At 37.7% G+C, this 22,579-nt stretch overlaps 1 protein-coding gene across 5 annotated transcripts in view; it reads right to left on the reverse strand.

The window, feature by feature from the left end:
- MECOM (MDS1 and EVI1 complex locus) overlaps positions 1-22,579 on the reverse strand; it is a gene marked incomplete at its 3' end in the record, with an annotated part of 572,510 nt that overhangs the window by 52,440 nt on the left and 497,491 nt on the right. For all 5 annotated transcript variants that reach the window (XM_084232799.1, XM_084232798.1, XM_084232796.1 and 2 more), the window contains exon 3: positions 7,104-7,238. In XM_084232799.1, the coding sequence (XP_084088925.1) occupies positions 7,104-7,238 (135 nt within the window). The remainder of the gene's footprint in view (positions 1-7,103; positions 7,239-22,579) is intronic.

The raw sequence follows: 22,579 nt of genomic DNA on the forward strand, positions 1-22,579 counted from the left end.
AATGCGGGTTCTTGTTTATTGTTCAATAAAACAGAAAAATCTAGAATCTGTCAGGCTAGCCTCACTTTCTACTTTGCTATGCTTGGATCTACTTAAAGTACTGTTTTCATTATTGAGAGAGAAAAAAAATCAGTGCACAAGGAAGAAAACAAGATAGAAAGAAAACATATCATTTACTCTAAAATAGATGAACAAGGCCTCATTGTTATGAATCCTCATTTATTTTTCCTGGTCAGGCACTGGAAGTTTTATTTATGCTTAATAGACTGCATTTGGCATGTCTAAAAATGACAGAAGTGTGAATTATGAATGACCTTCAACCTATTCAGGAAGTTGTAATAATTGAAATAATAGAGAAATGTACTCCCTGCTACATCTGGATTGAGAGGCAACTTTTTCAGATTATTGCCCTCTTTGCACTTTGAAGTTGACAGTTGATTTCTTCCTCGTCTAGTTCCCAACATTCAGCTTCATGCTTTATTTGCTATAACTTCATTCAACTTACCGCTGAGAATACTAGGAAAAGTTGAATGAAACTTTAACATTTATAGGGGGAGAGGAAGGGGAGTTTGGTGACAGTTTGCAATATGAACAAAGTCAACATTTGATATGAACCCATCTGTCAGGTTTGGTGCTACAGAGAAATAACATCAAGCTCACAGAGACAATATGTACATATGCACTGGTTTCAGGGAACACAGTCCAGAATCCTGATTACCGATAGCAAAGTGGGAAACCCCAATTTTGGGGAGTAGGAGTGATACCATATTTTAGCCTCCAGATGTAGGACCCTATTACAGATTCTGAGTCTAATTAATAAGTGACTATCAGCCATGTCTTCATCAGATAGATTGATGACAGAATGTAAAGATATTTGTCCAACAAAATGGAAGCTTTATCAGGTTCAAGCTTTGCCAAAGCCAATCATGCTTATTTTCCTTAGTTTCCCCTGAGATAAGGTATCCGATATTTGTCTATAGGATGATAGTTTTAAAGACTAGAAAGTATTAATTGAGACATATCAGGTACTGTTTTGCTATATCCACTTCAAAACTAAAATGTATGTATCTGCTGGTTACTTCTAGGACAAAAGTCTTATTGGAAGGAAATCCCCCTCCCTCATTTTTATTTCTTCATTAATAACATGAGAGAAAAACAAGTATAATTTATTGAATAAAACACAATGAAGAAAATTGACTGCTGGTTCTAGATTGCACCAATAGGGCAAATAATAAACACCCACTTCTTATTATACCTAGAACTGCAGTGTATTTCCAGCCCAGTCTGGAAGCTTTTCAAGTTGTCTCTTAAAATAACTTCTAAGGATCACTCTACTGAGCCCACAGGAAATATCCATTAGCTACCCATCTTTAATGTGGTCATTTTATCAGACTCCATGGAAACTCTCTGATCATTCTGAAAGGTTTCAGAATGTTTGGAAAGAGTTCCATCATAACAAGATGAGAAAACTAAAGATCACCTTTGGTGTTTTTTTTTTTTTTGTTGTTGTTGTTGTTTTGTTTTGTTTTTTTACTAGGCTGGAAGGTTTTCTTGTGTCCTTGACCGACACATGCCTCCTTGATGGCTTATAATGCATTTTAACCACTACCTTTGGGACCATTCCAGAAATAGCTAAAGCTGGAGTTGACTATGGGTGTGATGCTTTTAGATTGTCCTGAATGGAAGAAGTTGTAAATATGTAAAAACTATTTACATGAAATGTGCGCAGAAAACTCCAGGTTATAGTCTCTTTTAACTTAGGTGGTCTGTGAATCCATAAAAATCCTAGTCTATGGCAGTGTTGGTCCTGATCAGGAGAGAGGAACTTTGGGAAGGCAGAAGGTGGGGGGATGGAGGTGTGAGGAGGACAGTGCTGCTTGTTTTATCATGTAAATTTCAAATGGCAAACTATATTGGAGACAGTTTCATCTTCAGATGAAGGAAGTAACTTATCAACCAGACAACACCCCCACCCCAAAGTCAGCTTAGGCACTGTTCACAAAGCCAGTCGCTGGGTATTGCCAGCTGGCATTCATCTTAAAACAGCAGAACATAACTTTGGTATAAAAGTGGAACTTGACTTAAAAGCAAAGCAAAGAAAATGCCCAAAGCCAATAATAATTTTAACATCAAAGAGGTCATAGAAAATGTGGACAGAAATCCTTGTAAAGGAAGAGCAAATTAACATATTACCTGACAGTGGACGCAAACATTTTTGAGAAGTGGAAAGAGGCTAGCAAATTACATTTGCTTTATACACAGTTGATCTTCCCTGCTTTTTTGCACAAATTGCAGTAATTGAATGATGCAGAAAAACATTTTTCTCCGTTAAAAAGCCAAAGAAAATAACTTGATAATTGAGTCCATAATAAGTTTCCAATAATAATAGTGTGCTAGTGTCATAGCAGTCAGTTAGAACACTGACGTGGACCTGAGTGAGTGGGAAAGCGGGGATGCCAATTCAGCCATGATTGTCCTGGAAGCAGTTAAAACTTTATAAGGTAAAGCACAAATGAGAACAATGCCTGCTCCAACTGAAAACACGGTGGAATCTTGCTGCCGTTCATCAAGCACAAGGGAGCTAGCAGAATCCCCTAAGTGGATTCTGCCCATGTATTCTCTGCGGGGCACTAGTCCTTCCAGATCTTATTTCTTCAAAATACACGTCAGGCATTAGATAATCTCTTATGGACACATTTCTTTTTTATTCAGAGTGAACAGCAGACTTCTCTTCTACTTACTAAATACCAGCTGTCAAAGGCCTCTTTAAAAATGAAAGGACTTATCACCTTGTGTAAATGACAAGATTAATAATGTCCTGGGTTGGTGAAAACAGTATTCCACTTGTAGACCATGTTGGGGCAGGCCAGGAGTTTGGATGAAACTGTGCTCCTTCCTACGATACACACATCTAAAATGTTACCCCAAATCACACACGCAGATCATTCTAATGATCATGACTGGAAAGGCAGGTATTGTGAAAGTCTGAAGAGCCAACTTACATGAATTGTGCCTGAGTGACCTGTCTGATCATAACCAGTATGGTTTCACCTTGAAGAAATATTAGAGGGATACTTTTGTCCAGAGGGTTATTGCATAAGTACACATAACTTGTGAATGTATTCATAGATGAGAGCTGGCATTGTTTGAGACGGACAGGGAGTCCATGCGTAGTCCTGTCTTTGAACTAAGGGAAGGGAATGGAAATGTGGAGGTATGAGGAAACTTATCAAAAGATGGAGGGAAAAGCAGGAGCAGGGTGAGACCAAATCTAAAACTCTGTGCTCCATCCTCTCATCAAACTGGCTTGTAAAAGTAAGATAGCTACACAACATCAAAGGAAAGAACGTCAGGATGTCCAGGTTAAAAACACAAAACAACTCACAAAACCATCTAGATGTTCAGCCTGCTTAACATTCAACACATGGGTGCTTCCCGATGTAAATGAAATCTTTGAATAATTAATAAGACTTTTTCAGTCTTCCTCTGCATATTTGGTCCTCTTGAGGACCTATGCTGGAAAGAATTTTCATTATCCAACTCTCTATTTTTGCCCCTGCCCTGCTCCACCACTCAGTGCCAATCCCAACTCCAGAAAACAACCAGGGACAATTTTAGAGAGTTAAAATGTAAAAAATGTTGAAGTATTGTCTGTCTCAGTAAAAGATTGCTGCTAGAATTATAAAAACATAGAAATTCTCAGGAATAAGGAGAAAAAAATAATTAGGATTTCAAGGATAAAACATCTTGGGTGTTTTTAATGCATCTACTATTTTATGACTTGAGTGTGATTGTGGTCTCAATTTACTAGCATTTTTGGTGTGGCCTTTTACAAAGATAAATTACTATAACTAATATAATATTATCAGGAGGGAATAAGGGTATCAGTAAGAAGTTATACATACTTAGAAATTACTATTTAGCATTTAAGCCAGTGATTTCAAAATTTCTATCTCCAAAAACATCACCGCAATAATTTTGAATGCATGAACTGAGACATCTAAAACCAATAAACCTGAATCTTCTAGGCAACATGATCAAGAAGGAAAGCTGCCAGAATGTTCACTCTAATCTGGAAAAAAAAATTTTCTGAAGTAAAATAGCTCATAGGAACCTATTAGAAAATTTAAACTCAGGAAAATGCCCTCAAACAAACGCTAGTACAAAGGTTCTAGGAAAATGTTAAATTGAATGACCTTTGATTTTATGATATAAAAGAGATTACATCCTTTATCAACTTACCTTGAAAATCAAAATCTGTGCTGTTTCTAAGTACTTCTTCTACCCCAAGCAAATTATCCAATGTATTGGGCTTCATCCAATATATACATTCTGGCTGTCCCCCAGTTATCAAACTATACTATTATCTTGGCAAGCACATTTATTCTTTTTCATAGAACTCTTCCACATCATTATAAAACTCATCCAGATTAATCAAATGTGATCTTCAAAAATATGTACCTTGGCAAAAGTAAACTACAGTTTATACACTCCTATTCTGGGTTATCTTTTTTTATTTGTTTGTTTTTGTTTGTTAGTTTGTTTTTGTAGATACTCTAATTACTACAATGATTAGTCAGCAGTTGCAAGATTCATTTGAAATTTTTCCTTTTTGGAGTTTGGAACTTGTAACTGTCTCATTATTAAAATCCATTTTCTAAACTTGAGCTCTATCTGAGAATAAGAGCTAAGAGAACACTTTTTACAATTTTTGTAAAGTGTTCCATCTCCTTTTAGGTTGTGCAGGTGAGATGATGATGTCAGTGTTTAATAATTATTCCTGATTCAGGGTTTCTCTCTCTCTCTCTCTCTCTGTATATTAAATAATATCTCACACAATGGGAGCGTTCACTATGTGATGAGTTGTGCTCATTCACCATTTGGCAGGTCCTATTTCTCATGGATAAGAGAATAACAACAAAAAAATAGACCTAGAGTCTCTTTAGTCAGCTCTTTTATCATTGTACCTTGTCTAACACTCACATTTCAAAGCTGTCTCGAATTGCTAAAATTAATTGACTTTTAGAAACAGGCATATAAACTTATAGATGAATATATTTATAATAGATGCATACACTGTTGGGTGTCTGTTCTCTTTTGTCTTGTCAACTGAGCTAAGTAAGATTGTACGCATACATACCTATCACAGGATCTGACTTTTACCTCTGACTTTCCTCTCTTGTTGTTTATGGGTGAACTTACTTGACCATGTAATGTCAATTTCACAATTATGTTATTTGATATGCACTTTGTTACCATCTTAGATTTCTGCCAGCAGAATACATAAGTTTAAAAGAAGTACTTACAGAAATAATAGGTATGTGTCTAATATTAATTTTTTGTGATTTTTCTGATTAACTATTTTCCCTGATTCTTCAGTAAAAATGAATAAACATGCTATTCCTTAAGTCATGAAAGCAATGTATTTTATGTGCACCTCAAAAGTAACTGTGTTAAAATTATAAATGCCTGTTCTAATGAGCAATTTAATTCATAGTTAAGAACAGTAAAATAACTTTCCTTTTTAATGTAATCAAAACTCCCAAAGACAATCGTACATTTTTAGTAAAATATTACACACATAAATCTTAAATGAAAAAAAAATGTACTGGCCACAAGTCCCATTCTTAAACAATGTTTTCACTGATTCTACAATTTAACTGTCTAAAAAATAGCTCTTGTAGTTAATAAACATGGATAACAAATCATTCTTATGATATAATTGTATTAGTGCATCTCACAGCCCCCTTTTGAGGTCTTCCAGTTCCTTTATTTAGAAAACATAAGGCGAACAATTCACTCATTCACAATACCTACATATTTCCCACATCTACAAATAGTGGGTACTCAAAAATGTTGTTGATAGTGACAGTAACTCAAATGACAGACGGGGCATATTTTCTGCTTACAATCAATAGCTAATTTAATAATGTTGTCCTTTGTCAATAATGCCTCTTGTTTTCTTACGGCAAAGGGAAAAAAAACAATTGATTGGTTTATTATTTTGATATATGCTGAAGATTTTTAAATGATTCCCATTTAAAACTGATTTCACAATTTACTACTTCTTATAAGGTTTAGTCAGTAAAAACTATCTGGTAGCTGCTAAAATGCCAAACAATAATCTCATAATGATGACTAAGATGGAGTCTTAGACCATATGATGCTAGCATTACTTAACAGCTCTCAATTCAAAACATCTAATTTAAACTTTTCTTTTTCTTGGTGGTGATTTTCATAATAGCTTTGCCAAGCAGCCATTTTAATATGTTCTTTGAAATGTATTTGATTTAGGTAACCACTGGGTTGAAAGAAATATATGATGATAACATAATTAAATTCTAACCTTATGATTTTTATGAAACCAAAATTAACAAGCTGAACTTCTTGTTGTTTTAGGTATTGTCATACTAAGTTACAGGATTCATAACCTTTACTTTATTGAGTGCAATATATGTTTCACGATATTTTCATGATCTTTATTTCATAGTTATTGTTATTAAAGTTAATTTCACTATATAGGCTTCCATAAAGCAATTTCCAGAAGTGACAGTTTTAACTTTTTCACATGTACAAAACAGGATCAGTCTAAAAGTATTTCTCATTTTGAATTAGACACATCAACATAACATGCATAATCAGATAGGTTTACACATAGATCAGACCTATGAACATAGATCATATAAACTTACTAGTTCAAATAAAATCTATACAATAATTCAAGTGTATCATTTCCAATTTCTACACAATCTACAATACTTTCTATGAATGTCTTCCCATTCTGATGTTAAAGAATAAAAGGTAAACAACAGCTAGCAATAAATATTACCCCGTTTTTAAATCATTCAACCATATTTAGAAAACCAGTACAATTATGAATTATACTAGCACAATGTAAATAAACTACCAACAAAAGTAGAACTGAAAGAAAGTAGTACTGAAAAGGACTTGATTCTGCATCTTATTTATATTTGTGCATTACCTTTCACCATATCAACAAACAGGCCACAAGGGTCTACTGCAGCTCACTGTTATTTTTATTCTTCAGGCTTCACTGATACTTTAGTGCTCTCAAAGAAAAACAAAATATCTTTACAACATACCTGATCATTTATCTGGCATGCAACGAGGTTGTGCTGATCATAACAGCCAGCGAACCTGATGTACTTAAGCCAGCTTCCTACATCTGGTTGACTAGCATCTATGCAGAACTTCACATTGCAAAACTCATCTAAGATCTAGAAGAAAGAAGATGAGAACAATCAATTTCCGTATACATTCATTAGAATGGTTAATTGCTTGAAAATATTTTATTCAAATATATATTCCTCTTTTGAATCCTTAAAAGGAAAAAAAATCATCAGACAACATGCAAGGTAATAAAGGAGGAAAAATAATGTTATGTTAGAAGTGGCAATGTACAGTTTTTTTAAAGGAACAAAGCAATTGTAACTTATTACAAAAACTGATTAATTGATTTCAAAAATTTGCTGTTTCCATGCCATGCATGAGTGAGTTCTATTGACCTAATTTTATCCAATATAGTTTTTACAAAAAACAGTATTGAACAGCATATATTAACATAGTATTTCTCAACTTAATAGTTAATCTTGTAGGCTCAGTCTTTCCAAGTAAGAATATACTTCCAAACTTTAAATTAATTCAATTAAAACTTTAATTTAAATATTATTAAATCCTTTTTCAGTTTGCATTTCATTACCATGAACCAAATAAATCACATTATTAATTGAAAAAAATATTTATCCCAATAGATGTTTCTGACCAAGCTAAAAAAAAACAAGTGAAAATAAGAGATTGGTAAACACTCATGAAAAGATGGCACCCTAATGTTTTATTAACACATGCCAATGCATGCTTCAATTTTATGTTTAGTAAATAAATACAACAAAACTGACTTGTGAACAAATAAAAAATAAAAAGAATATTGTAATAAACTGCCATCTTTAGATATATGGATGTGTGTGCTTATTTGTCACGAGATTTTTACATCTGGCCTATCCTAAATATTAATCATCACTTAAGACATGTATTAAAAATTGAAATGGGAAGAATCCTTTTTTAAGGGTTTGCATACTTAAAAGTAACCTATTCAGATTCACTTGCAGCAATAATGCTTTAAATAGCAATATGAAAATCTGCAGAGGTGTTGACCTAACGGTGAACAACTAGAAAGCCTAGTAATGTTAATGTCAATCAGTTAATGCAAACTTCAGGAAGTTTCCTACAAAGATTGAATAATAAAATCTTGAACAAAAATTAATTAATTAAAGACACCTCACAGAACTCTGCTGATATCTCTCATATATAAAAAAGTTAAAACTAAACTCTTGGATAAATAGACCAAAAGCAACTTTGCATAGAATTCAGGTAATCACTCAGTTGCAGATTCAAGTCATTAACTCACCACAAACTTCAAGGAGAAGCTCAGTGCTCTGAGGGCTCTAGTCAAGAGGCATTATGATTAAGCCTTTGGCCATGAGGCAATTAAAGGGCAATAAGTAGTCCCACAATTTAAAAAAAAAAATTGAAACAGAAGATAGGATAATAATTGCTACACACACATTCACTTACACAAATGAAGTCTTTTTCAAGGACACCTCTTCACACTAACAGCAAAACGTCTATGTGAACGAGCCTCTCTTTTGAGAAGGGCAGATTTTAACATTTTTTTTATTTATAAAATTGCAAACTTTAAGTTGTTTTCTTCAACTCACAATGTGAAATAACTAAAATGGCAACTTGAGATTTCACCCCCTCCTCAGATGTCTGGAAGGCATGTAAATAACAATAGTAATACACATTTTAAAACAGTTAAAGTTGGGATTGTTTTGTTTGTTTTTTGGTTTGTTCTGGCTCTGGTTGATTTTTTGTTGTTTGTTTTCTTAACTAACAACAACAACAACAAAAAGGACAGCGTTACTGACACACCAGAGAAATATTTAATGAAGGAAATCGGGGTGAAGTCAGTGAAATGCAACACCAGTTTCACTTCATATTTTCAGAAAGAGGTGGAAAACTTGTTAATTTCAAAGTCAAGCAGCATCTCTTAGCTTTCCAGCATTCCCTTTTGCCGGGGCAGAGAGTTAAGTATTGCATATACTGCACATAAAAATTCTAGATGTAATTTTATTCCGTGTTAACATTATTGCCATTGCCACTGTCAACAGTGAAATTTTTTTTTAAAGGTCATATCCAAAAAAATGTCTTTTTACATATGTTACATGATTATTCAAGTATTTCACCAACATATTAACTTTCTTACTCTCAATATTCTTGCCCCAAGACAAAAGCTTAACTTTCTCCAGAAACGTTTTCCCCTGGGTGAATTATTCACTTTTGATTTGCCTCCAGGACTGCATTTATCTCCCAAATGTCTTAATCGTTCCCAAAATCTCGAATAAAATAAAAGTAATAATACATCCTCCATCATTTTATCTAACACACTCCTGTGTTTTTAAAAGCTGTCAAGTTCCAAAGATAGTTCAAAAGAGAGAGAGAGAATTCCCTTTAGGTGGACTTTAGAGAAAGGCCCTTTCAGACAACCAACAGCAAAAGGGGGAAAAAAAAAATCCCCACCATCTAGCCAAAGGGTCCGAATGTGACTTTCTCGAGAAGCAGCTCACGATGTTGGACAGCAAAGCTGTTACTTGGCAAGGTGAAACTCGGCCGAAAGCGGCTCCAAAGTAGCGTGGCCGGTGCCAGGAATTCAGATTTTGGCAACCCCACCTTCTGCGTCCCAGATACCGACAGACAGGCACACCGAGGGAGGGCACGGGAGAGGAGGGCTGGGGAGCGAGGCCGGCAGCCGGCAGAGACCCGCCGAAGGCCGAGCGACCCACCCGGGAGGCGCGTCCTGCCCGCACCGCTCCGCAGGAGGAACAAGGAAATCGCCAGTCGGAGCAACGCAGATAAGCAGCCAGCGGGGCTCCGCGAGACCGCGGCGAGGAGGAGAGCAGAGCTGGGGGGGCTGGGCGGGGGCGCCCGGGAGAAGGGGTGCCAAGGCAGGAAACTGTCCGAAGTTACAAACTATGCACATCGCCAAGACTTTTTTCGAAGTGAGTTCTCTTACCTTAGGATTTCTATGGCCTCAACTCAGCAATAAAAAGCAATCACAGAAGAATTAAAGCAAACAAAATAATCAGCAGCCCCCAACTTTCCTGCACGAAAATCCTTTCAAACGATCCCGAGCAACATTCGAGATGTTTAAAAAAAAAAAAAAAGCCTCGCTTCCCGATTTCCGAATGGGTCTCTGATAACTTTGTCCGTCTCTAGGTTCTGCTCGCCAGGACCACGCGTTTCAGATTTATTGTCCTCCAACAATGTATTTTTAAGACCAGAAATGATGTCTCCTCTCGTCTGGGTGACCCGGGTTTGGTGTGTTTTGACTCCCCCCCCTTCCTGAATGAGCTGGGAGCTATTCCTTCTGGTTCACATCACCTCCCTCTTTTCTCACTTTCTCTTGCTCTTATCAGCCCAATGTGTAATGAAAGTTATCTGAAACCCACTAAAACTTCTTCCACTTCTCCTCTCCCAGTTCCAAGGTGTGTGGGGGGTGGGGGGTGGACGGGCAGGAGGAGGAGAGTTTGAAAAGGTGGGGGGCCAGGGGAGCGCCGCGAGCTCCAGCCGGGTTTCAGATCCTCCGCCGCGCCTCGCCGGGTCCCAGACCCTCACCGGCTCGTCCCCCTGCGCAACTCCGAGCTCTGCCGCCGGGTTTCTATTTCATGAACTGTCTCTTTAAAGAGGATCTGCTCGGCCATCCAGAAAGAACCCGGGGCGAGGGAGAAAAGGAGCTATCTCCCGCCGCCCGAAGTGATCGGAAGCCAGACGGGCTCCTCTTTCAGTAAATTTTTAAAGTGACAGCAGCCTCCTCTGGAGGGAGAGGTCACAAAAAGGTCGCCAAGACCCAAGTCCTATAGGGACGGACTGATTATGGATGCACCATCCCCCTTAAACATGTAGATTTCTCCTGGTAAACAACCAATGGGGAGATCACGCCAGGCAGGGTTTCTTTCCCTAGGGAAATATCCTCTGTTTCGACGTCCTGGAAGCACAAGTGTGTGCGTGTGTGTGTGTGTGTGTGTGTGTGTGTGTTGGGTGGGGGATGGGACTGATGGAGTGGAGAAGTGATTTCGGGAGTGTGAGGGTGTGTGCACGGAGGCAGGGGGTGGGGCTCTGTAGAGGACCAGGATGAGGTTTGGGTAAAGGGACACTGCCTCATGCTAAACTTAATTAGTTTAGAAATTCTCAGAAAACAGTAGCCTAAAGAGTGAAAAGTTGACATGTACATTTACAGTTTTCTGCTAAGCATCTTTTATTATAATTATTGAAATTCGTACCCTAATTTATATCCTCTGTTATTATAGTGAGTTGAGTGGAAATACATGCCACTTTTTCAAATCATTTTTCTTAAAAGAAATAATTTAAAAATCTGAAACAGTTTTGCACAGGAACTGCCCAAATAGCATATTCGGTTTTAAAGAGATTAAAAATTGTGTGGTGAGTTTTTGCCATATACTTTGACACATTGTGAAAACACTATGATTGCCCAAAAGTGAAATTAAGCAATCTGTTAACTCAGATTATTTTTAAACTTTTATAACATCATAAATGCTACTTTTGGTGATCAGTGCTAGACGGGGATTAACAGTTTTCTGATAAATACCGTCAATTTTTAGCAACACATTTCATAAACAATATTGGGGAAAAAAAGAATGTAGGGAATGTGTGGAAAAATAGAAGGGTCTAGGATTTACTTAGTACTATCCTTGATTTTTAGAGAAACCCACCGCATAAATGGAAATAAATGCTTTTTTTAATCACAAAACTCCATTCATAAAAACAAATGGACTAAATCCAACTTCCCAGTTGAACAATGAAAAGTTAAGTAAAGTAGGCAAGTCAAGGGACACTTTTGGGGGCAGGAAAGAAGAGACAGGAGATGGAGAACACGCTTAGACTAAACTATCTGCCAAGAGAGACCATCCAAGTCTCCTGTTTTATTTTCTCCAAGTACAAATAGACCCTTAAAAATCTAGTAGATCTATATTTCTCTAAAATGCTGATTTCAAAACAAAAAATAGTAACAAAAGGGAGGGATGTGGGGGAGAGAAAATGACAAGAGGTGGTGACTTCGTTTTGGTGGCCTGTTATCTGTGACATTGATAATGGCCATTGTTTGAGGGAAAAATCGCACAGCAGTGGTAGGTAGGACAGGAAAAATCCTTTGTAAATAACCTAAAACCCGGTCAGATATTCCCATAGAGTTTGGTGCTTGAGAACCTTTAAGAGTCCCGGGTTAGCTGCCATTGATTTCCTGCCCTTCCTCAACTTGCCCATTGTCGGAGCCTTTTTTTTTTTTTTTTTTTTTTAATTTAGCCATAAATTGGACCGGCTCGAGCTATGAGCTGTTCTATTTTCTTCCTGTCAGGATGAGGGATTTGTTTTATGATGCATTGTGTATTAAATACAAGTAATCTGGGGAACCGATTGCTTCAGACAGTGCGGCCTGATCAGGGGGTCTGAGAGCTCAGAGCCCCAATCCCCCGCCCTAGCCTCCGGCCCCCACCTCCTAGCCCTTTACAGCTGCTCTGAAAAGGAGGAAACGTCTCTGGATAACAAAAGGTCGTGTGGAATCAGTTGCAGGTCCTGGCTAAATTAGGATTTCGTGGAAAGGGCCTCCGAGTTTTTTTCCCTTATATTGGGTTTGTGTGGGGGAGGCGGAGCGACTTTCAATGTCTGAGTATTTGCAGGTGCGCCAGGAGGCCGGTAGATGGCGTTGCGCCCCGAATTAAGGGGTTGCGCTGGCGACTCCCGCCACCCAGGTGAGCTGGCTGCCGCCCGCCCGCCAAGCGCGGGCCACAGGGCTTTTGCCCTACGACTTGCGCGCCATCCCGCGTCTTCCAGAGCGCCGGCTGCACCCTGCAATCCAGACCTGCAGATCCTGGCCTGAGCTAAGGCTATTTCTACAAGTAATACTCTCTTTCCTAAATGAAGTGAGAAGAATTAACATTTTCTGAGATCTTGGAAGATTTAACCAGAGAGAGAGAGGGGATTAGTTAGCCTCGTCATTATTGTTTTCTTATTATCATCCTCGTCAGTGGTGTTCTCTACTGAATAACTTGTGAGAAAGACTAAGGAAAATCAGAAGGACCAGGGAAAGCTCTAAATCTTAATGTTTCTCTCCTCGTCCCTAGCCTCTCCCTGCTTCCCTCCTTCCTGCTCTCTCTTGCTACCTTCTCTGCTCCTGGTCCCCCTACCCACCCAATTCTGTCCTTTGATTACATGATAACTTCATGAAAAAAAAAACAAAAAACAAAAAACGGTACGCTCACTATTCAACGACGAAACTTGAAATTTAAAAATAAGGTACTGAAATCCCAGAGTAGCTTGATGGGTCTCTTACTATTTAAATAGTAGTCCTTTAGGAAAAGACCCTGATCCACCTCCTCCCATCAGAAATGAACAGAAGACAGTCTGGAGGAAAAGGCTTTTGCTGGGGGCTTGTTTTTCTCCCTGGTAAATTTGCCTTCCATCAAGAGGTTTCCAAAACAATAAATAAGTACAAGGAGCCAAATACCACCACCAATTCCCTTTATTCCTTGGGATTTCTGGTGAAATCTGTTTACAGTAGTTCCCAGTTACGAATTAATCTGCAAAAAGCCGCTGTCTGCTCAGCAGTAATCAGTAACATGCGCATTCTGCAGTGTTTAGCGCTGCCCTTGAAATGGGCTATTAAAAATAATGGTTTTACTATAATCTCAAACCAGCTTTAATTTGCAAAATTGTATCAGACAGATGATCTAAATATTAAAGGGATGAAATAGGAGAACATACCACAACAAATGGATAGCTTTTGGGAGAGTAGAAAATAGAGCAGTTTATCATCAATATTTAAAAAGAGAATCATATTTTAAAAACATTTTCTTCCAGAAGGGAATAACTGTTAATTATTATTTACCTAGAAAAAGACATTGGAAAATATGGGGTTTGAGTGCGAGTTGATAGATTTTCTGGGAGCCTTAAAGATCCCCCTTTGGCTGATGGCAGAGCTGGGGTGGGAGAGGTTAATGTGTTTTCTTCCTGGTTTGAAAAGGGCATAAACCCTCCTCAGGCCCCTTCCTTCCTCCCCCATCTGTGTGGATTGCAGAATCTTTAAAAGGCTCAAAGATTTCCAATAAGGCCACTGCCTCTGCCTTCATTGTGTAACTGTTTGTTTAAAATAAGTCAATATATTAGTTAAAGCAGTAAGAAGTTAGTGCTCCAGTATTCAAGTGATTCCCTCAAGACTGTAAGCTGATGCCTCTTTTAAGCCTTAAACTTCATGGTTGTCCCAGAAGTAAAAGTTCTGCTAATGGAGACCCTATGGGCATGGTACATTCCAGCACATCATTAAAGGAAAGAAAAGCAGTCCAGCCAAAGCCAGATGAAATGACTGCACTGTCCACTTTTAATAGGCTTCCTGTGGACAAACAGCCCTGTAATACTCTGCAGAGGACAATATTTAAAAACAAGACAACTTGCTGGCAGTTTTCAATACCATAAAGTTAATAAAGTATGTTCCCATTCACCCTGACATTATGTTTTTAGTTTATAGAGGAAGGCACTTTATAACCTCAGCCTAAGTAGAGTTCCCTTCATTCTGCAGCTTTGGGTTTCTTGAGGTGGCTAAATACACAATGAGCTCCAAGCCAGCAGTTTTGTCTTAACACTGTTTTTTGTAGCTTTTCAAGAACATACATACAAATGCATTTTTACATTTCTCAAGTGCATTTTCATTCATGGAGATCCCTTTCAATCCTGTTTCATACAGTTCACGTCAAGAAGCATGAAATCATCTGAGAAATTGACATTTGGCTGAACAATAACTGCTTGCTAATTAAATTAGCTTCATGTATAGATATTGATGTATGTTTAAAAAGAAAATCAATGCTTTCTTTTTCACATAGAATAGGATTTTGTCAATTCTTACCTGAAACAAAGATAAGAAAAAATTGTCTTTAGGACTCAGAAGACTTCCCATTGATATTTCTCTAAATACAAAAACTCTAAAGCATCTCTCCTCTTCCCTTTCATATTCTTGGCTACCAACAATTTCTTCTCCCAAATCTGTTTACTTAATAGAGTAAGCTTTGTAACCACGCATAATGTCTAGGCAAGAGAAGTTAGATGAGAAAACGGTGGAATTGACGGTAAAATTTTGTTAAGTTGTAATTACTTAGACTTTTTAATTCAAGGAGTATTTTACAAACTTAGCCACTGAATGGTGAAGGTGAATTCTGTGTCACTGGGTAGCCTCAGCCGGCAAAATGTCCCAGCACAATGAGAGTTTATAAACAAAAATGCTCTGAATGTCCATAGTCACCAACACACATCACCACTGTTCAGGAGAGATATTTCTGGTCTCTCTTGATAGTCTTTTTTGTTTGTTTTAATCCATGGGGATAAAAACTACAGGGGAAAAAAAGAGGAAATTAAAGGTAAAAAAACAAAATGTAAATAAAAAATTTCCCTTGGTCTGGAAATGGGCCCGACTGAAAGCATGTTAATCTCCACCTCAGTAATTTGGTTCTCCAGGAGAAGACAGAAGCCCTGCTGCTGTGCCCTGCACTTCATAAATCACATCTTTATGTGGACAAGGTCAGGGCACCTAACAGCTCAGACATGGGCCTTTGCAGTGGCTCGAGGATTCAGGCATGTTTACTCTCCCGCTTGGCTCTCCGAGGAGTAGTCCAGCACGCTTCTAATTACTTTTGATTATTTTCATTTGCTGGGGTCAGTCTGGCTTGCCAGGATTGCTGGAGGGTTGATTTCCTACAAATCTTGATGTCTTTGTAGGACGGCACTGTATACATTCAGAATTAGCACCCCGTTATTGTCCCTGTAGCGTGGGATCCCTCCTAATAGATATTGAGATATGTTTCCCCAGTGAAGCATTACCTACTTCCCCTTTTATTAATTAATTACCCAAGTATAATCACCTAGCTGATACTTTGAAAAAGAATGCGGATGATTTTCTTAACAGTTGGATATTTTACAGTATATGTGGTCAGTATGAAAGTGAATCTATCTATTTGCTTTGACCTTAAGTGTATTTAGTAATGACTAACAGTTCTTTAGGAACTAAGATGAAATACTTTGCTGAGACAACATCTCGAGTGAATAAATTATTATACTCAAAGATTTATTTCCTAAATGCCAATTAGAGCTGCCATATTTAAAGTATTTTTTGTGGGGCTATTTTGATGTATTTCAGTCTTAAGCTATTATGCTGAGTGCTTATTTTGTGGCTAAAGCACAGCAACATAAAATATACCAACTTTAAGTGAAAACACTGTGATAACATGAAAATTTTAATAAAACAGTAAAAATGTGGTAGGAAAAAAGAGACAAAATACCATTATCTTTATCTTTTTTATCCCTCCCACCAAAATAAAGATGTTTACTGCTCTAAAATGTATTATTAAAAGATATTAAATACATGGTGGGCAAATATTTATAAAAAACAAGAAATAGGCACCAAAAAAATCACATAACACCTCAATTTGACTGTTCAGACAATAAGTATTTTTAGGTCACTGAGCAAAAATTACTAATGTTTTAAATTTTATAGAAGATAAATTATATCATGACTATAATTAGTCTTAAAAATCCAAATCTCTCATTCTTCCTAGCTTTAAAACAAAGAATTAAGGTTTCAAAGAAATGCTTTAAAACTAACTGCCTTTGTAAGGAATTAATTTTTCATTACTACTTTTCACTAATTCTATCTTTTCAGATAGCATTCAGTACATTTTTAAGCTGTGAGAAAAGTGAGTTGAAGAACTTTTTCTACTATCACCACTCCAAGCTGTGTGCCTTTGGGTAAGTCACTTAACCTTTGAGTCAGTTTCCATGCAAGTTTCATAATATCAGCCTAATAGGAGTTTTGGGAAAATTAATTGCATAATGTGAGTGTAAACTGCTCTGAGTTCAAGGGAATAAGTCAAAACACTCTAAGTTTCACGGTATTTATGTTTTGTGTAATAAATTATGATAAACTTACATACACACCAGAGAAGAAGATAGCCTGGTTTATACTTTGGGGAATGGCAATGTGCACATGTTTTTCTATCCTCTTTCTTCCATTCTAACTTTAGTTGCCCTAATCCTTACCCTGACCTATGGAAGAGAAGAATTTTAAGAAAAATGTTTCTTTTCTCTCAAGCTGTGCAACCCCTGAATATGTCCGTCTCTGTCTGACTTGCAGCTGAGTCTGCTCTGTCCCACCCACTGTGTTTTCTGCCAGTCAGAAAGAGGGAGTGTTCAGAGACAGAGTTAGGAAACCATTGAGATTCAAGGATCTCAATAAACCAGGGTGGGAGGACAAACATACACACACACACACACACACACACACACACTATTTTTAGGTCAATATTTGTTACTAAGGTCAGGAACTTGATTCTCTACAATGTCTTCTTATGGACTTGAAGGGCCAATGGGGCAGCTATCGGGGTTCATCTTATTTGCCCATCGTTCAGAGTCTAACATCAGGTTAACGGTAGGTATCCTATAGAAGTTCATTGAAAAAAAGTATCAGTTCCTTCCTAGATTTCATTTCACCAAGTTTGAATGTCTAGCTTGGATGTGTGTTATCTCTCATCTGAATGTTTACAGATATGCTGACCACCACCCACTCTCCCTCAATACTTAATATTCCCAAGCAGAAGCTATTACTCACTTCCCTGCTCCAAAGTCTTCTGTGAGTTCCAGTTGTCTAACAATTCAGTATAATCTCACATCAGTTTTTGAAAATTAAATGAGGCAATGTATGTACATCACTTAGATCATATATGGCATATAGCATATGGTCAATAAAAGTTGATATTATTATTGGTATTACAAACATAAGTATAATTATTATCATTATTGTTCCTCAGCCTGTAATTCATTCTGTCTTGATTATCTTGAAATCTTATTTATCCAAGTGACCCCTTTTTTATGCCCACTAAGTCTTTTTTTAAAGATCATCTGAGTGACCCTAAAATTAATGGGCCCAGAAGTTCTCTTTTTTTGCTCATTATTTATTTTATATTTATGAATATATTCTGAATTTAATTTTTTTCTCCCCATACCATCATCCTGTGTGTCCCCTTGTTCCTTCCCCTACCCTCTCACTCAAACCCAGAGCCCTTAGGATAGTTTTTGAAAGACTCAGTATTTTTTAAAGTATTTCAGATGATCAAATTGTTTTATGAATGTCCAATATTTGTTGAATATTTATTGTTCTGTTTTGTTGTATATGTTTTCTTTTCAAATTCCATCTATTTTGTTGAAAATAGCTTCATTGGGGCCTCCCCGGTGGCGCAGCGGTTGAGCGCTGGGTTGCGAACCTGCCCGCAGCCTCTACGGCGCTGGTTCGATCCCCGGCTGCTCCCCGGCCACCAGAGGAGGGTCCCACATGGCGCGCAGACCTCTCCTGCCACCCGCTGCTCCCCTCAGCAGTGTACTCCAGTCCTTCTGCCTGCTCTGCTCCCCGCTCTGGCTCTGGTGAATTCTCTCACCCTCCCGTGCTTCTGGCTGTACCCAGTGCATGTGTAAACAAAACAAAACAAACAAACAAATAAATAAACATGCCTCTATAAAATAATAATAATAATAATAAAAAAGAAAATAGCTTCATTTCATCCTTTCTTGTGACTATGTAATATTTCATGATATCTATATACCACATCTTTTTGATCTAGTCATCCACTAGAGGAGATTTAGGCCACTTCTGCACACTGATACTTAGCAATTAGGTTTGACATTTTCATCTTTTAAACAAATCATCTGTACTTCTCTCCTGGCATTTAGGCAGTTCTATCTTACTTTAGAGTTGTGTCTGTAACACTCTTGTGCTCTTTAAGGCTTATTTTAACTTTAAGATCACTCTTAAGGATGGAATAAAGTTTTACTCAAATTTTCAGTAGCATCTTTTTCATATAGGTTATACTACCTTTGGACATCCTTTGCAAGGGTGAATTAATTATGGCTAGATATAAGAAAATGACTATTTTTAATACACAAAAACAGGGCTATTTAACACTTTTCTTCTTCGATGCATTGATCATTTTCTTTTTTTTAAGATTTATTAATTTATGCATACAAGAACTGGGGTACAGGCCAGAAGTGTGGAGGGTGAGAGGATTCACCAGAGACAGAGTGGAGAACAGACAGGCGGATTGACTGAAATACAAATACAATGCTGAGGGGAGCAGCTGGCAAGTCAAGAGAGGTCTGCTGTGCTGTGTGGGTTGCTCCCTGGCCTGGGATCTAACTCGTGCTGCAGTGGCTGCGGATAGCTTCATAGGTTGGATCTTAACCCCTTGCACCACCAGGGAGGCCCTGCATTGATCATTTTCTTTTAGGGAATTTGGGGATAGAAATTCCTGCTGCTGCTGCTGCTATTCCTACTTCCCTTATTCCTCCTTCCCTCACCCATATTTCTGCTTCTATACCAACTGTTTGACCTTTACTTACAAACAAAGACTGGACAATGTCTTGGACGTCTCCCTTTCCCTTTTCCCCAGTGAAGTCATTGGCTTGTCAGTCTGTTCATTGTTTCTATAAGACTATCCCCTTGGGCCTCCCCGGTGGCGCAGCGGTTGAGCGCTGGGTTGCGAAGCTGCCCGCGGCCTCTGCGGCGCCGGTTCGATTCCCGGCTGCTACCTGGCCACCAAAAGAGGGTCCCACATGGCGCGCAGACCTCTCCTGCAACCCGGTGCTCCCCTCAGCAGTGTACTTCGGTCCTTCTGCCTGCTCTGCTCCCTGCTCTGGCTCTGGTGAATTCTCTCACCCTCCCACACTTCTGACTGTACCCAGTGCATGTATAAACAAAACAAACAAACAAACAAATAAATAAACAAAACTCTATTAAAAAAAAAAAAAGACTATCCCACTGATGATGCTTGTAAGGACACCCTTGTCATTTTAGGCCTGAATTTTTGTGGCATCTCTTCACCAAAATTTTGTTTTTCTGGAATAATATTGTTATAATATTGGCTTTCTTTACTTAAAAACAAAAGGTAAAATAGAAAGAAAAAACACACTTAAAAAAACACAATATCCTAGTTTGCTAGAAAATAAAGCTTTTAACAAAAATGCAATCTCCTTTATAGTTTGATGTCAAGTTTCTTTTCCCAGGTCCATTTCATGTCACTTCCCTCTACACAAATGTCTAGCTCTGGTCAACAACTGGTGATGTAAATAAAAGTTCTTAGTCCTTTAACTGGGTTTACAGGAGCCCTTCATTTATCTTATCTCTTACATTCACAGCATTCAGGTGATGAAACAACAGATCAAGGAGTTGAAGTAATAGTTCTAGTTGTCAAGCTCAGACATAACCTACTGGGCTCCCTTCCTTGAAATTCTTACAATACTCATTAAAATCATTATTTAGTCAGGCATCATATGTAAGTTCATTTTTTCTATTTATGCTAATCTACCAAACTATAAGTAAATTGTTTGATGGTAAGAAACCCTCATCACACAGCATTGTCTAACCTGAATTGTTTTTTTGTTTGTTTGTGTGTGTGTGGTTTTTTTTAAGATTTATTTATACAAGCACTGGGTATAGTCAGAAGCGTGGGAGGGTGAGAGAATTCACCAGAGCCAGAGTGGGGAGCAGAGCAGGCAGACTTACAAAGTACACTGCTGAGGGGAGCAGTGGGTGGCAGGAGAGGTCTGCGCGCCATGTGGGACCCTCGCCAAGGCGGCCAGGGATTGAACCAGTGCTGCAGAGGCAGCTTCGCAACCCAGCGCTCAACCGCTGCACCACCAATTAACCTGAATTGTTAACAGGCATCCCTGAAAATGTGTTCAAATGAGGGAAAGATAGCTGGCTCTTGGAGCCTCACAAGGAACATGAAAGTGGCAAATGTCCTAAAAGTCTAAGAAGTTCTTCAGCAAAGACAACTATTTGGGTTGTTTAATTTGTTTAATGAGCCATCAGCAAAGATATTTAAACATGAATGAAAGTCACTCCACCTCCACTGGAACATCTAATGAGAACATTTTTTCTTTCTTTGCATCTATTGCATCAAAGTATATAAGTATTTTCATGTAAATTTTCCATAAATTGATTATTTTCAACTCTTGATCAAAAATGTTTTTACAAAAAACTAGTAAATTATATAGAGAAAGTCAAGCTTCAACTCTCATTCAACTTGAAGGTGTTTGGAAACTCTATCAAGGTCACAAAATAGGTGATCAGTAAACTCTAGATAATTGATTCTTTGTCTGTAAACTGTTGTAACTGTACTTGAGTACATGGTATAAGACTTCCAAAGGAATGTGTAAAAACTCATTTCAGAATCAACTCATTCCTTCCTATTCTGTTACATTATAAGACCATCTAAAGCATAGATCTTAACATGGGCATAAATACATGCAACATTTAATATTATTTGGACTTTTTGAAATAAAATTTGGCATTATCTAGATATGCATTTCCCCAGGAGAAAGAAAAGCAAGTCAATTGCAGTTTAAGGATAGCTGGATTAAAATGTTTAAGAATATGCTTTTCCTCCAGCTTTTGATATTGGATTTATGTGTTATGCCTGCTGACGGCTGTCTAGCCGTTAAATGGAGTGGACACCAAATCAGATGGCATACAAAATTACAGGAATTTGATCTTTAGATAAACCACAAACCTTGATGAGCTAACGTTGTTCCAGATGAATTAACTTATCATCCTGAGGAACAGGACTTTCACAGGCAAGACTAAGGACCACACACTCTGCTGTAAAGAACACTAGTGGCTGTGATTAATTTGTGATCTATTGAAAGTGCTTGCTTTTCATTACAAGCATACACTAAATGAAGGGGAAAAGGATGGTAAGGCAATTCTGGCCCCAGAATTATTGCTCCATTCCAAAGCACTGATGACAGGTGCTGGTTATGATGTTTCCATTACAGAATTATTAAGAAACAGTCAATATGTTAAGTGCTTATCAATGAATTAATGAAACATTTCTCTTCTATGTTGGAAATCTTAAAATTCCATTTTATTGTGTCAATGACCATAGCCAGACACTTTAAAAAGAAAAACTCAATAGAGCAAGAAAAGTGTGTTCGGCTTATAGTTCATTTAATGGGTGTCACATCTTTTGATACATATCAAATGGCAAAATGTCAACATATCCCAATAGCAGTTAAACTACCAATAAAATCTCAGTATCGTTGTGAAAATATGGTCATTGATTTCAGCTGTGGCTTTAAAAATATCTTTCTGTAAATTCTGTTGAGTCAATTTTTCAACTTCAAATAAAATCCTAATATAGCCTGTCTATAAATTCCAGAATTAAGTACTGGTCAATTTCCAAGATGCAGATTCTCAAAGGTATTTGTGTTTTGGTATGTAGCTCTTGGCTCAATAACAAACCCAAGCTTGCAAAGTAGTGCCCTACAACTACAAGGGAGAATACCAGAAGGGAGATGAATGCAAATACTTAAAGAAGAAAGAAAATATACACCCTGATTCACGCAAAATTTCTCTCCCCATGTGCTCTGGTCTACTAATTTACAAATAAAATGATGG

Source organism: Talpa europaea, assembly GCF_964194135.1.
Source record: "Talpa europaea genome assembly, chromosome: 4".
NCBI lineage: Eukaryota > Metazoa > Chordata > Mammalia > Eulipotyphla > Talpidae > Talpa > Talpa europaea.